Source organism: Ixodes scapularis, unplaced genomic scaffold, assembly GCF_016920785.2.
Source record: "Ixodes scapularis isolate PalLabHiFi unplaced genomic scaffold, ASM1692078v2 PGA_scaffold1__304_contigs__length_218370807, whole genome shotgun sequence".
NCBI classification, from domain to species: domain Eukaryota; kingdom Metazoa; phylum Arthropoda; class Arachnida; order Ixodida; family Ixodidae; genus Ixodes; species Ixodes scapularis.
In genome coordinates this window covers 34,433,402-34,450,118 of record NW_024609846.1, presented here as the reverse complement: position 1 = coordinate 34,450,118, position 16,717 = coordinate 34,433,402, and the positions used below count along the sequence as shown (strand labels likewise).

The 16,717-nt window shown below is 43.5% G+C and overlaps 1 protein-coding gene across 1 annotated transcript; it reads right to left on the bottom strand.

Moving 5' to 3' along the window:
* Window positions 1-4,916: 4,916 nt before the first annotated feature.
* On the bottom strand, window positions 4,917-13,552 carry LOC8028727 (protein FAM151B). Its single transcript, XM_002401324.5, has 2 exons — window positions 13,004-13,552; window positions 4,917-7,387 (listed from the first exon to the last, which is right to left on the bottom strand). The coding sequence occupies exons 1-2, from the start codon at window positions 13,358-13,360 to the stop codon at window positions 6,458-6,460; spliced, it is 1,287 nt and encodes a 428-aa protein (XP_002401368.4). The 5' UTR covers window positions 13,361-13,552; the 3' UTR covers window positions 4,917-6,457.
* Between the last annotated feature and the right edge of the window lie 3,165 nt (window positions 13,553-16,717).

The window sequence follows — 16,717 nt, the reverse complement described above, 5'->3', positions numbered from 1 at the left end:
CGGGAAAAGTCGGCTCCGACGTCTGAGGACGCACTACGTATTCAGACATGTCAGTTATATCTACTGCAATTGAGGCAGATCTGTTTGTTAATTGTTTACAGATTTCTTACAAGATCAGTTTGTTTGAGCTTCGTTTGAGGGAACACACATGCTGCCAAACTTACAGAACCGCGCATTAGTGAAGCTCTAAAATAATAATAATAATAATAATAATAATAATAATATTATGAATAATGATCATTATTCAACCCAGAGGGACTGTGACACCCCAGAAAGGTCATTGGCCCATACCTGAGGCCTGTGGCGCTGCATTACTACAAACCAAAACAAGATTCTGATACGAAACACACATTTGCATGCACACACGCACATGCACAAAAGCACGCTCGCGGGCACATGCACGCACACACTCAAGCGCGCGCCCACACACACACGCACCCGCACATAGGGGTGGGGAGAAAGAAAGAGGGAGTGCAAGTCATTGTTCTTGGGAGTGGCCGGATGTCTTCATGCCATCCTTGCTACAAGCTTTGATGTCCTGCTGCTCGAGAAGCCGGCACTCCGTCAGTTCCCTTGGCAGAGAACGACAAAGTGTTACAGCCCTGGTGAAAAGGAGTTTCGATGCCGCTCAGTACGACCGAATAGTGGCTGCAAATCACCAGATCTAGTCCGGCGCAGATGTGGCACTTTATGAAGCTCTTTTTCCTGTTTCTCTTCGTCTGTGTCCCTGTATTTTTTCGGCGCTTTTTGTTTGCTCCGAATCCCATGTCGAACACACTTGGCACACCTGTATCGCGGACTGAAAATGAAAAGCTAATTTTAAAGCGACTACTTCCATTAAAATGGATAAATATTCAGTACCTTCGATCGTCCCAACCGCATCTATTTGTCTTGGCCCGCCCGGCCTGCCGGCTGAAATTTTTCGCCGTCGCTTTAAACGTCCTGAAGAGAACAGCGACAACGCTAGCGGCCGCGGGCTCTGCGGGTCTCTGTGGTTCAGATTAATTTATCTGGTCCCTCCGCGTCGGGAACTGTCCTCACCTAAAGAGTAATACGCCGTGGCCCTGTCTCATACAACGTACTGAACGTCCTTGGTCTCACTACAGTGGCTTAAAGGGGGTAGTGTGGTTATCGCGTAGCCTCCACCATGCATCGGGAACGGCCACTCCTTGGAAGACGATGTAGGTGGCGCTTCGATCCGCAGCTCCGTTGGGTGCCTCAATCGGCCGGCAGGTAGAGGCACATTAAACACGCTTCATAACTAATATAAATACCTCAAAAACAATTATTTGTTTCCAGCAAACTTCCGACGACACGATTTGTGTTTGAAGGAGCATAAAACTGTGAAACTAGCAGACGACAGTGTAGTCGACAGCTGCGAATCGGCCGGAGCTGGCCGGAGCCAAGCTGACCAAGCGGCCAAGCCGGAGGCCATAGCCGGAACGACGGTGCAGCAAGCACAGGCGCCACCCGCAGCCGTCTTCCAACGCTGTGCCGCTTCTCCGGTTTCGTTCGTTACACTACCCTCTTTAAGCCACTGTAGTCTCGCCTCTCCTTGACTGAATCAAAATCAACATGGCGGTCGCCGTGTCGGTGGCGATGTCTGTTCCCGAACTCGGCCGCATGGTTAGGGGTGTAAGACTAACGAAAACACATCTTTTACAATCACACATGATTTTTTTAACAAACCATTCATTATACCAGGTGTACATTTATGTTAATTTGTGTAAATAACGTATACAGGGTGTCACAGACACAAAAAAATTTATAGTTTTTTTTTTTTCCGCAAAAATTAACTAGGCTTCGCCGAACGCTCATTCTCCGCCCACAGGTAGCGCTAGAGGTCACAACCAGATGCCAAAGTTTGAGCCCAATTCGATACCTTACTCAAAAGTTACAAGTGATTTTCTGAGAAGTTCAATGGGATAATGGCGGCCCACGGGGTTTTTGAATACATGGGGCTCTATGGGGGGGAGAAGGGGGGGGGGGGGGGGGGGGGACCAGAAACTGAAAACGGACAAAAATGGGCTTCATTTTCCCATTGACATTTTCAGAAAATCACTTATAACTTTTGAATAAGGTATCGGATCTGGCGGAAACTTTGGCATCTGGTTGTGACCTTTAGTGCTACCTTTGGGCGGAGAATGAGCGCTCGGCGATGCATAGTTTATTTTTGCTGTGAAAAACACTGTAATTTTTTTTTTGGACACTGTATTTCACCTACAAATATTCACATAATACACGGGACTTGCCAACAGTGTAGATCACGTCCGGGTCACCAACTATGTAGCAACCAGTGGTACGGTATCATACAAGATTTTATGTACATCTATTTAGAATTTAATGAAGACGGACGGGGACATCGTCTAATGTGGCCGACGCGTAGCTCTGTTTCTCTCTTGTGTGTGTGGTGGTCGTGGATCATTCACTATGCCATCTTTGCGCCCGACGCAAATACGACAACTCTTCCCACAACGAGTTTTTATACATCCTGCTCTCGCCCAGTCTATGCACATGCTCATTCGCTGGGATGCTGCCAAGAAGCCCCTCTTCGACGGGCCATACACTATTGTCCACAAGGTTTGCCGGGCGGTAGAGGCCAATTTTCTACACGGTGATTCAAAAGGGACGTCGAGAGACTGTTTTACTGGATCGCCTGAAACCTGCATTTCTATCACCTCTTGACACTGCTTCACCAATGTACAAGGAATACGCTGTCGCCTACTCCACGCCTCCAGCACAAGTGCCCCAGGCCCCTTGTACAAGGGGAAGAGAGAGAGGGGGGGGGAGGCGTCTGCAGTAGTGGCGCCATGGAACTTAACAAGTCGGCTAGCGCGAGCCTAGACCAAGAAACGCGGGCACCAAACGCACAACACAAAACCGAACAACCCGTCGCCTACACCAGGCGTTGACAAGCTACGTTTAGTTTAAATTGTAAACAGCCGTACATAAAATCTTGCATGATACGGCACCACTGTTTGCTGCAGCTGGTTGGGAAACAGCTAGACAGAAACAGAACTGCAAACTGTTCGCATTTAAAACCGTGCATATAGTATGTCTTTAGTGCATTTAACATTAAATTTATCCGTCACTACGTGCGTAGGGAAGACGGACTCATTATAAAACATAAAATTAACCTTGTGATCCGATAGAAAATGCCGAAATCGATCTGTCTCAACAGGTACTCACCTTTAAAGTAAAGAGAGCATATGCCTGTCATTCAGCGAAAAAAGGCGCGTGATGATAAAAATTAAACATTCTGCTACTGGTAACCCTAACACACTAAAACAATTTTCTTCGCGAGCCTCTTTGTAATATTAAAGGTGATCAAGAAAAAATATTTTTCATTAGGCTTGCAACCTCGCCACGCAAATTGAGAGCGCAATGTTGTCAGTTTGCAATCGAGCTGAAAATTTATTTGCGCTCGTTATTCTAAGTCATCTAAAAGCACAATGAGCTCACTCCATCTCGCTTGTCAAAGCCTTTTTTTGGTTTCTTTACACGCATAGTCTGTATGTAAAATATTGTTCCGGGTGACTTAGCATGAGTAAAAATGCTGTATTTATTGTACGTTTACACGTATGTTTTTCCCACAACTGTTTTGAATTTAAAATAAAACATTAAACATATAGCAAATGCAAATAGATGCTCTTGTATTCAAGTAACAATACACTGAAATTGCAATTACGCAAGAAAGTACATGTCAATTTACAATAGATTACGTAAAAAACGAATGCTAATATTCTTTAGGTTACCGACAGATTCTTCTCACATTTTTTTTTTTTTTCAGATACAGCAGTTGTTAGGTTACTTCAAAGTCATCAGCCTGCCAGAAGCCGTACGTCGAGTAATATAGGGCCCCCTTCGCAAGGCGGTTCAAGAGCAGCTGGGTGACTAGACGAACAGTCATTATTGCGTCCTTTCAAGTTCGGTCGACCTGAAGTTGTGCAAGGAGGTTTGATAATTGAACAGTCTCTTCACGCCGTCACAGCACGTCTGTCCCACTACAGTGACGCCCATAAAAAGATCACTATACTGTAGGTCTTGTCAATATATATCATTCGGTCATTCCACTTATATACGAAAGCTCGAAATAGGGACGGGTGCAATTAAATTATATCTCAAAATAAAGTTTTAGATATATCGTACTTTCAAATTCACGGCTTCACAACTGAATTCAATTTAATACTTCAGACCTTACGAAGGGCTCTTCGTACGAAAAGAAGAATATTAAAGATTGCCTTAATGAGAACATTTGTGTTATTTCTTTTATCTTTAGAGTTTCCTTTTGCATTCAAAGTTGTTTTTCTACGATAATCTTAACTGCCAATATCAATGTTGTACTTTTTGAATAGCTACATAGTTAAGTTCTGGTTTACTATATAAGGTCTGCCATAACGTTTAGCGTAAAAAAATTAATCACCATCCAAACCTGCCAAATTAGCCTCAGAAGTGCAAGGTCCAAGATTTATTTAATACATAATGAAAAACAAAAATATATTTTTATGGTATTTTCGCTTTTCTATTCCAGTTCAAAAAACTATGTACGAAGTTTTCATGTGGCTCTAAGTGTATGTGTGCCTGGCAAAACACCCCAACGCGCTAGTTTCAGATTTGGGCGATCATAACGATGGCCGAAATCCGAAAAATTTCGATAAATATATATTTGAAGCAAGAACAATTTTCAGTGTTGTTTTAGTCGAGAGCTAGCCTAGCATATATTTTAAACGTTTTTTCCATCGTCACATTTCTGTGAGATCCGAAAGAAAATAGCCCATATAATAGGTTGATTTCAATGACATGCCTTTTTAGAAATATATTTATCTCAAAGACCCCGTGAATAGATGTCTTTCTCACTTTTTTCACCTTCAATTGAATTCATAATAATAGCATTTGATTTACTAACAAAGTGGCAATGGATATCATCAAACTTTATTAACATATTTTATAAACATTTACATCTCTTAATAAAACGCACTTTAAATAGACACATTAACTCTATATTGCTAGACAGATGGTGCTAACGAGCACTCTTCTCGACATAGCGGAATATTATTGCTGATATCTTTATGTTTCCCACGCTGCATATTTGAGATGAGCAAAACCAGTCAATTCTTCAAAGACCTCTACAAAACGGGCACACTAAACAGTTCTTGTTTCTTTGTGCAGTATATCTGAAAAATATTTTTACTTCGGCATGCGCAGCGTACATTTCTATACGCCGTTTGGAATGAAGGTACACCAAACTGCAATTCAATGTATTAACTACTCATGTTTGATTTGGGTATACACTTGGTATGGCAAGTTCCAACATTTTGTTCAAATACAACGAGGAGAAAGGGCAGAGCAACCTGAATGCACTAACATTCATATTGCAAACAAATGGGATAGTGTAGGGAGGCAGTAATATGATGATATGTATGATTAAATTCGTTTGAGGACACGTGGAAGTTCACCTGCAAACCAATGATTGAAATTATTACTGTGCGCATTAGTAAAAATCAACCCCACCAGCACAAGCACCAATCCTGGCCCTCCTTTTTGATTTTAAAGGGGGAGGTAATTTTTTTTATTTATATATGTTATCCTCGAGCAGCAGGTTTTAAATACACCAGAAACAAATTGTGCCTTGTCTTCAAGTGGTCAGTGGTAAGCTGTCTACGTTCGGCCTGTCAATAAAAATAAATATACTCGCCATCGCGTTTCTCGTTTCATTTTATATAAGAATTTTGGTCTGAATCTTTGATCGTTTGTCAGTGTTTACATAACGGCTACGTTCAAACTCCGTGCAGTTTTATGTTCTCTACATAATTTCCAACGGACTGCGTTTCACAAGAAAGGAGGAAACTTCCCTACAAAATCACGGCTCACATGAAACTGTTAAATAAAACTATTGCATAAAACACAATCGTTGATTTATATTACGGTGTTGTCAGAGTTCCACAATGTCGACACCATGAGATTTCGTCAGTGCGCATTTGAATAGCTGCCACTCCATGTTCCCCTCATAGTTCATTAACTCGCTTGAGTATATATTGTAATGTACAGTTTCATTCATAATACTTGCCTATGCGATCATCATACCCTGTCGACTTACCAGAGATACTAATCGAATTTAATTTAATGCAACACATCAATGTCATGATTTCGCTAAGCCTGTCATCTTCTTTGTTTCTCACGACTTAAAGCGTTCAAAATGAGCACTCAAGGATTTATGTTGTGTTTTATTTCACTAGCCACTCGAAGCAATATTTTCACCTGGTATTTGCTCTTGCATTTATATATTATGTTGTAATTTTTGCTAGTGGGGGCTGCTTCACAATAGCCACGAGGTTCATACTTCGCTCGAATTCGTCCCTTTCTACAAACTTACTGGAAGACGGCGACGGCAACTTTGAACACTAACTTGCACAACACGTTAGAACACAGGCTGTCCTAAGCAGTCAGTTATACCCCCTCAGACGGCCAACACTGCAAGCGCCATCAAAACCAGTGCTAGCGAGCAGGACAAAGTCGGTGCGGCTGAATGGAAGTACGCTGCATAGACAACACCTCCAGGCGACGACTCAAACACAAGCGGTACCGTAGCGTTCTCGAAGTCCCACTCGCGGGTCATTTCCGCCGGGCTTTCTTTTCTGGCCGGATCCAGGGTGTTATCCTTGCAGGGTATGCCCCAAACATGACTTGTAACCTTTTGCCCATTCCTGTTGAGAACCATGTAAAAGCAGGGGCCTTCCAGTGTCAGCTTAGACTTGCCGAGGCTCACCGCGACAGATCTTGGTTTACTGAGGTCCAGCTTGGCCTCGAAGTTCGCCCATGGGTCTGGCAGAGTCGCCGAGACCGCCTGGTCTCCCAAGACCACTGCGCGCTTTCCGACCAACGAGGTCTTCTGACAAGGAGAGTCTCCAGTCAGCTTCCAGTCTATTCTCCAGTCCTGGTCTTCTTCCATGATGGGAGCGTCAACCAGATTCTCGAAAGGGTAGTCCCGCGGCAAGTCGTAGACAACGGACGACTCCGGAATTGTCTGGCGAAGTTTCAACAATGCTTCTGTAGGCGGAGCTTCTGATGACGGGTACCAGACAGAGAGGGTGGAATTTGGGACGACGTCCACGAGCCAGGCGAGCTGGGGCAACGAGTTCTCGAGCATTGAGGCGCGTACGGAGAAGGCGACTCTTTTCAGGTACGGTTGTCCACAGCGGGTGAGGCGGGCCATCGTCTCGACGTTCCGCCAGGAGTACGCACCCTTGCTCTTGGTGGTCCACCCAAGAGATACAACGGCGAACGGGTGGAAGGGCGTTGTGTAACGCAGGAAGGTGGAGGCGTCGACGGGTGGCTTGCCGCCGGGGCCTGGGACCGCGTCCGCGTGCAGCCACAGGTCTTTCAGGTTCTGCGCCGAGAACGCACAGGTGAAACTGTATCGCTATACTCACCGATACTATTAGTGTATAGCACTCAATCATATGTTTTAATGAATGGCTAACACTCAATGGAAGGCGGCTGATGGGAAGACAAGGAATCTTCAGATATGTATCAACTAAATGACAGCAAAATGTTTCCTTTGCGTCAACTCTACAAGGCAGTGGCCTGCCCTGGCCGGAGTTTCTAGGCCCGATTAGACCCTGCTCAACAAAGTCCTGACCCAAATCCCGTTTAAGCCGGTTTGTGCCAACACAAGGTGTATTATAGGGTTGTTATTTTTCTTTAAGAGCTACACGTAACGTTACAGAAAAGCGGACTCCCGAGCCCAGAAAGCTCATAAACAAACAACCAGCGCAGCTCGAAACACGCTGCCCATTATGCATATCTCGTTCTTATTAATATGGCTGATATAAAGGGTGGCTTCAGTGTATCTTTAGCGCTAAAACCTGCCGGAAACGACGACACCTTCACATATAAATTTCAAAATTTCACCGAATGTGCTTCGAGGTTCTGTATTAGAGTGTATTAGAGCTGTTCAAAGTGTTAGACATAGCTATTTCTCAGTGAGAAATGATACCACAACCCTGCCGGGGTTAAAGGCAGACGGATTCGCAGATGATCGAGTTAGCGATGCCAGTAACGCATGGCGCCATCTCCCGAAAGGTTCAGCGAACAGACAACATATTGCGTCATCTGCTCACTAAGTCTATCAGGATATAGCCCCACATGTTACAAGAATCGCTAACTCATTCGTCTGATAACCCGTCCGTAGTTGAACCTGAGAAGTTTGCTGGTATCATTTTTCACAGAACGAGAGCTATGCCCTAAACTATCATCACCTAAAAAATGCAACACCTCAAGGCCCATTCGGTGAAAGCTTCAACCTTCTATGTACAGGCGTCGATTTTAACGGCTCGTTTTACAGCGTAAGATTCATTAGAGACACCATATAGTTGTTTTTTTTTTTTTGTTGATGTTGTTTTCACGTCTACCTAAAATTTGACACGATCGAAAATTGTGTTTTTCTGAATCTGCTCAGTCTCAGCCCGACCAAGAAACAAGCGGGCCCGAAATTCACGTGAACGCTACTTATTTTTTCGTGTAATTGGAAATCTTTGTTTCCAATTACACGAACCACACCAACCCAGAAAGTTTTTTTTTTTTGTTAACTTTCTGTATATAGTATCTGCTGAAATATCAGTCAAGCTTAACTTTGTATAATCATGTTTAACTTTGTAGAATCATCAAGTTTAACTTTGTGCTTGTTCCTTGTTGACCCCAGGCAGGCAAGATGACCACAATGCAACTACTATAATAAACAAAAAATGCAGTTGTTTACAAAAAGTGTATTCTCCGCTTTATATAAAGCCAATAAAAACAAAAACAATATTTGAATTGAAATAATGTAGAATATCATTGCTGATATCACTTTACAATAGACAGCAAAATTACCCAATCACCAAGTGGCATACGCTCCTCTACAAGTCTAGCTACACTCGCTGTTCGTTCCGGAGCACGCAAAAATAACGGCCTTCAAGCAAAAAAAAAAATAAAACAGTTGCGAACGACACAACACAGGGTGGTGTGATTCACTGCATCGGTTTTTGTGTCGTTAAGTGGTGTGCCTCAGTACATTTGATTCAGGAGCTTTGCTAGCAGTAGGATAGTTGTCAGAGATGTGCGTTAGGAGATGTGCGAAAGGCGCTTACGCGCTGCCTCTGGCCCGTGGCACTCGGGGTCCTGCGCACTTCGCATGTTCTCGTGCTGCTGCTGCCCTCCGTCTAATATTCTCAGCGCGACACACTTGTGGTTCCCGATCGCTTTACGCACGGATACCGAATCTTGCATCGCCTGGTCATGTCTGAGAGACGGTCTCAAAAATTAGAACCGATCCGACCGGAATAACTGATTGGCCCGGGCACTCCGTCCTGCCCGACGCCGCACAGATGTTTACTGCAAAGTGTCGGCCAAAAAAAAGCAGTTCGTGTTTTCCTCACCGCAAATAATAAACCACAACCCCTGCAAAAGAAGCAGACGGCGCTCCGCAAAGAGGCTGCATGTGTCGTGCGTATTCTGCCGCTCACTGGGACTGGTTCGCAAGCGGAAATAATGCAGTAGCAAGATCGTCACAACTGCGAGCGTACATTTTTTTTAAAGTCTCAACACGCCAAAACAACGCGAGCCAAAGGCCAATAATTTGATTGTTTTACCAAGTAAAACGTGCGCTGAATGACAATAAGTACTTCGCACAAGCCATTGAAGTATTTCAGCAACTTATTATCTGTTAGCGTTTTTTTATTCTGTCGACAAACACATTTAAAACGAGGTCAGCGTGGACTAAACAGAAAACCTGGAGGAACTGTGAACTGAAGCTGGGAATTATGCCAATTATTTCAGAGTTGTTTTTTTTATAGGCAACTTTAATCTAGTGTAGATGGTAGACATAAAAAAGAGAGTAATCTGAATAAACCAAGAGAGTCTGACAAAAGGATCTCCTACGTAATAGTGATTATTAGAATCACCATGACGTGAATAAAAGTCATATGTAAGTTGTGCGTGTGCTCCGGGACAACCACTCAATTTAGTGTTCCCTTAGCTACTTCTTAGTGCGTGTGTTTATTTCTTATGAAGACGAGTCACCGATTGTGTCACTACTGTTTTATTTCCACAAAGTTTTATGAAGCGAATGTTAATAAAGTTGCTGCTGTGTACTGTGAGAGTGGCAAAAACACAAATTACTCGTGGTTAGTTATGTTTTTGTACTAAATGCTCTTAGTTAGCATTTAGCGCCTCAACGTTTCGCAGCACCAGGCGGTAAAAAAAAATATCAAGCTGTGAAAAGGTGCTCATGAATGACTCGCTGGAGGAGACAAATGCGTGGCTTGCACTGATGTCGAAATGCGCATCAGTGTCTATTGCGGTGGTCTTGCTGCTGAGCGCGCACCTTCTGCGTGCATTCCGCACAACCGACTTTGGTTTTATCGGTGGGAATAAGTAAGGGGGGATAATCCAGAAGGACCACCATCACGAGGCGATGACGTCACGTGCACGTTCTGCATAAGAGCGATGAACTCGGATTCGCTACCAATAAAAAAGCAGAGCAGCGGTGCTTTTCTTGTTGGATTGTGACATCCAAGTGCTGGTTGCTGTGCGCGCTCCCGTACACAGCTGCCCCAACTGTTTGCACACACGCGAGAAAGCTCGAGACGCCGATGTCGCCACGGCCGCGCTCTTTGGCTGGCCCTCAGTTTCGACAATCCCCGTAATTATTTAATTCCGGGCGGAGTTTGCGATAACATCCTTCTCCGAACACGAGACGTAATTAGAGCGCAACGGCTACGGAGGACGAATTTAAAGAAGAAAAAAAAGAAAGACGGACTTGTGCGGCTAATTATTGCGCAGTGCGCCTCTCTGTCTCTCTCTCTCTCTTCGCCTTCTTTTTATTTTTAGAGAGACTTCCGACTTGCATCACAACATTCGCGCGGCCGGCTTTCCACCCACACACGCCTGCATGGCGAGGAAACCGACGAATAGGACGGGGGAGGAACCGGTTCTTCGGGTATGCAACCGCTACTGTGACAAATTGGTTCGTAACTCGGCATAAATCGAGACAAGCAAACGCAAAAAACACGACGGACGTTTCAAACATGGACCGCCTCTTGAAAAATAACAAGGTAGGAAGAGACAATTCGGTGGTACTAGGGAGGGCGGTGCGTCCAGAAGCAATTTGAAGAAGCGAGTCGCACACGAAACGATTTAAATAAGGAAGTGGCAAACACGTCTTCCGTATTTGCTAACTCATTCCGCCTGGTATACTTCGTGGTCGGCAAGAGTAATTTTCCACTTAGGCGTGTATGGCCTTCTTTGTACACGTTCGTAAGTGTTCACTTATTTTTTTTTCTATCTCTTTTTATAAGCGATGGTAGAGTCTGGTTGTAATATACAACTCGTGATTGGAAATTTTAGGTTTTGGAGATTCTGTGCACCTGCACGATTCCACCAGTACAAAATACCCCGTAACCTCAATATTAAACCGGTCGCTAGTTTTGTTGCCATCAAAACAACTAGACGATACAAATTTTAAAATAGTTTAGTACTTTTTGTATGTGTTTTTTTTTCTTTCTCGCATGTAGTTCTTGTATTTTGAAGATATAACTCGCGTCACGGTTTTTTAGTATTGCTATAGTTAAATTGGGTGATGTTTTCAGAGGACATATACATGGCCATATGAAATGAGAGTATTTTTATATACCTTTTTCTTTAAGGGACCTTCCTGTAACAATCCGTGTCCAGACTATCATTATAAAATATAGAATTTATAGGCGAATAATTGAGCACAAAAAAATTTGAAAAACGTTGAATATTGGTAATATTCATGACACGTCAGACAGTTCTAAACATAATTTTCTGCAGGCGCATCGAACAATACTTAGGTTATTCAACCGAATTAACTTTCAGTAAATGTGTGCTTAATTATCATTATTTTAAAGTTTTGCTTTGATGAATTTAATCATATGGAGTGTTGAGATGCAAGAACGAACTTCATAAATAATACTTCACTCCAATTAAAAGCCGAATGTTTAATGTTGCTGGTCCAAGCACCCACCACCTCCTTTTACATAGACAGACACAGGTTTAGCATATTACATTCAAGCATTAAGTATAAACTTTTCGAGACACGCAATACCGATATATGTTTACAAATTATTAGCTTTCAGTATATGTTCTTCCTTTTCGTCTAACTGCGCAGACGCTGTTAGACATCAAGATATGCCCCCCCCCCCCTCTCTCTCTCTTACTTTTTTATCTCTGTAATTATTTTGGATATGAATGTCAAAAGTGTTCGAAAATTTGTTCAGAAACTTTAAGGACAACCATTAAAAAATGTCCCATGCCTAAAATATTAAAGTCAACATCATTACATCTGTAACAATAACAAATGTATTGCTTAGATGAACGTTACCCGAGGAATATAAAATATCCCCTGACGGCAACACCATGAGCGTTCAGCGGATGTTTCATAGTTAATTGTGTTGACGGCAGGTCGTATCGGTTTGTTTTGTTGTTTTGCCGTCAGCTCTATTGTTTTAACCTCATCAATTTTTTTTTATATTCTCATTTTTCTTAAATACATTTCTGCGTTGTGTTCATCCATTACTGCCTTGGGTATCAATTTCTAAAAGCTAAAATAAACGTTTTATTCAATTAACTCAGCATCAAAGTACAGCACAGCACTTAGCAAATTCGACTCGCAAGAACGAATAAAACATTTTCTTTCCCTGACCATGTCCAACTATACTATGCCACTTACTCACAAACACGCTGATGTTTGTCGCTAATTCCGGAAAAGGAGCGATAAACTGCTCCCGGATACGTTTTTTCTTTTTTTGCACAACACTCCCTAGATAGCAAGTCCTTGGTGCTAAACTTTTTACGTCACCTTATAAGCGCTAATCTCAGATTGGACAGAAGTGCTGGGTCACTATTCGGCTTGAACTCAGTTCAATCAGTGGAAAGGCGAGTCCCAGTCGAACGCTCATGCAGCGCTCCTGTCCGAACGATCGTCCCAAGTTGCGTTCCTCACCTCTGTCAGAGCACCCATAAGGACGTTGATGGCCGACGGAAGGACCTCGGTGCTCTTGAAGTCCAGCTTGAGGGTAACCCTCTTGGGCTTTGCCGTGACCAGGTTCAGCAGGTCCCGGAGACTCAAGTCCCAGGGCTGATCCAGAGGGTGCTCCAGGACGGCCATGCTACCCTCCACAACCACGTCCGCTTCCAGGAACACGGGCTCGTCACCCTTGAGGGCCTCATCCAAAAGGCGCCTACTGTTGGTCCCGTGAAACCACCGGGCATAAGTAGCGTCGCTGCTCGCACCGACGACGGCCACCGACAGGCAGAGACAGATCAGCTGAAGGATGGTCAGCTCAAGAGACATCGCCATCTCGCTGTCCCGCGGGGTCCTATTGCTGTCCCAAACACCAAGAAGAGAGAAGAGATGCTTTCCGCTGAAGAAGAAGAGAGGGGGGGGGGGGGGGGGGGCGTGTTCGCAAGTCCCTCCAGCTGGGCCAAGGACGCCGGGAAGTCTGCCAGAGTCGCCCTGCCGCACTCTGCCGGCAACCCCCTTAGCGGCAGTTATTTTAAATCGAGCTTGCGTGTTCGCGCGCTTTTTGTGGCGTGTAAATATTGGGACGTGAACGACTGGCACAGTGCCAGTGTCGTGGGTGTGTGAGGGGGAGGAGGACGGAACTGTGTCGCAACAGGGATGCCTCTGAGCAGGGCCTTCGGCTGTCGCGTGACTCCATTACGGTGAAGGTTACACGTTGAGAGGCGCGCTCGCTTAATCTGCCCAGTGGTGTGGGGAAGCAAGCACTCGACCGTGGCCGCCGGCTGCAGAGACACGCCTCAAAGTTGTGCCAAATTAGGTGATTTCTTGCGCATGTGTTATTAACTGGCATCTCATTTCCTTAAGAAGCCGCTTATTCGTGTGTAAACCTCGTGGTTTTTACTTTGCTACTTTGTCTATAGATTCCTTAAACTAATCTTACCCTGATTGGTCACAGAGGTGGGATGGCAATAGCACCCACAGACATTTGTCGGCTGGTGGCGAAGAAACCGGAGCAGTCATACATATTTATATATATTTATTAGCAGGTTGTTTGGCCCTTCGTTTCTCGGGTACGTTTCCTAATCCCCAGTGGATGTGCCTTTGTAATAACAATGTAATGAAACGATTGTTTACGATGATCAGTTCCACAAAAAATGTAATTTATTGTTTTCATGATAAGTAACTTTGTATACTTTAGATGCATGAATATTAGTTATTGGGAAGATATTTAAAGATATGATGATGAGAATATTATCAAAAACATCGAAGCTTTCACTGTGCAAGGTACGCTGTAATAGCCCTTGATTAGGTCACTCGACATATCTATATAATTGCAAACTAAAAATAATTGGATGACATTACTCAGTCATCGTTACATCCAGTGTGGCCTAGAATGTACGCTCGTTTCAGCTGTGACTTCATTACCATAAATCCGATGCCCCTGAAGTAAAGATTTTATCATTTTGATTTTCTTTGCAAATAGAATAAAGTTAAGTCATATTAAATACATTAAGTTTTAACTATGTTCTGAATTATTAAGTCAAAATACGGCTGGTGAGTTACCATCGCAACTAATTAAAGCAACGCGTCATTGTAACTCGCAGCCGTATGAGGACCTAAGCCTCTGCAAGGCAGTCAAATGCACAGAAAAGTAACTCATGTAAATGTGTCATGATTACGCTCACGTAAATTATAGGCGCGGTTCTGTAGTATCTTATATTCCAACGTCGTTGTGCTGCACCTCACCACTAAAAGAAACTTCAGGTACTACAACCATATCCTGCAGAAAGTCACGTTAGCTGTTGGGGTGATCAAGAAGACTGCAAAGCGGATTTTGTAGCATTCCTTAGTATACAAGTATCATTTTCAACGTCGCTTTTTCGCTGATACATTTTCAGCCCATCTTTAAGAACACGTTATCCGTGTTTATCGCTCCCGATCACAACTTCGTGATGGACGATAAAAACCGCCAGGCTATTAGTAGTGCTGTACCCTGCCAAATTCATCATCTGCAGCGGACACTCCAGATTCGCATACGGGACTGACAAACAATCACGTGTTGAGAACCCCGCACGTCGCGCACCATCTCAAAGTGAGCAGTATGTGCCGTCTCGCAATCAGAGGTCCCAGTGCCCGTCGCACGCGGGAAGGGAAAGGTGGAGTGAGCTTCCACCATTCGGCGGTGCGGTTGCGCACCTATTGCGTAAAAAACACTTTCAGACAATAAAAGGAAGTGCAGGGAGTTGCGGAAGTTTCTCAGAATAGCAGCACGGGACGGTGCCACGGAATCAGCAGCTGGGATCTTCTCCCCTCGAATCTCGAGGAGGCTTAATGTCGGAGCACCCGTTTAAAATACAGCATGATTAAAATACTTTCTGGCGGGGAGGCCCTCGAGTTTTTATTGTGCTATTGAACACGTCGGTATTTCCAATGAAAACGGCTCTTCCGTAATTTTTAACATATCATGGTCAATTCGCATTGACTTATAATACAGCTAAAGTTCATTTGGATAATCCGCTCTCCAGTTGTGTTTAGTGTTAGGTTAGTTCCTCGCACAGTTTTATTGCTCGTGTTCAATGTTCATGATGCTCGAGTTGAGAATTATTTTTTATTCAATTTCAATTTAGTGGGTAAAATAGTGAACACATGCATATAGTTTTCGACAATTAATTTACATTTCGATTTGTCCTTCGATTGCTTGACGTCCGGCACCCTATGTTGTTCGATCCATGCGTAACAGTTCTTAGATACATTCTATGACGATAAAGATTGCTCAGTGGTGGCAAAGTTGTTCACTTCTTTCGCTAGTGATCATTCGTCGAAACAGAACCTAGTACGTCACAAAAGGCTAAAAAATACACAAAGTCTACATCAATCAAGAGCATCGGAGCGACAAAAGAGCTCGCGAGTAACATTTAAAAGCTAAAGGCAACATTCAAAACGGCACTTTTTCTCTCTTTATTCTTTTCTCTTTACTTGTTTTTTTTTTCGTGGGGAGGAGAGCGTATATGCTATCAAGCTGCAGATATTTAATTAATGAAAATAAAGAACAGCACACGTATTACTTCTCAAGACGCTCACATATGTATTCGTGATTTACGCGAAGGGAAATTTAGGACTACCGTGATACTAAGCTTACCTCAAAGAAATATTACAGAAAAAAATTGCCTGGAACAAAAACAAAAAAGTATGTATAAGCATAATAAACACTAGTCGAAATCTGCATGTTTCTTCCTGCAAGTTTAACGACTTGTGCAGACACCCTATGTGATAGGCGATGAAGAAAATATCGTACTCCAAGTCTCGTGGATTCTGAACGCGCTAGAATTTCCCTGTAGAGCCTTCGAGACAACCAATCAGCCTTCGAAAATGTAGTAAAAGGCATAACTCGAAAAATAAATACACAAAAAACTATTTCTGGCGAATAAGTGGGGTCCGCAATGTAAGACTGATCACAGCGTGAGCTCGTGAAATGTCCTACTCAGTGCCACACGTCGCTTTTGTTTTCCTAGCTATTTCTGACTCTTAGTGATCTACAGGGAGAAGGAGGCGCATTGCACCATCGTTCCAACTGTTTCAGTACTTACGGTATTTATTATGACACGACGGCATGCAGAAAACAAAATGCTGTTTGTACAAGAATGGAGCGTACATTTTTACACCTCTCACATAAATATATTTCTAAAGGCTGGT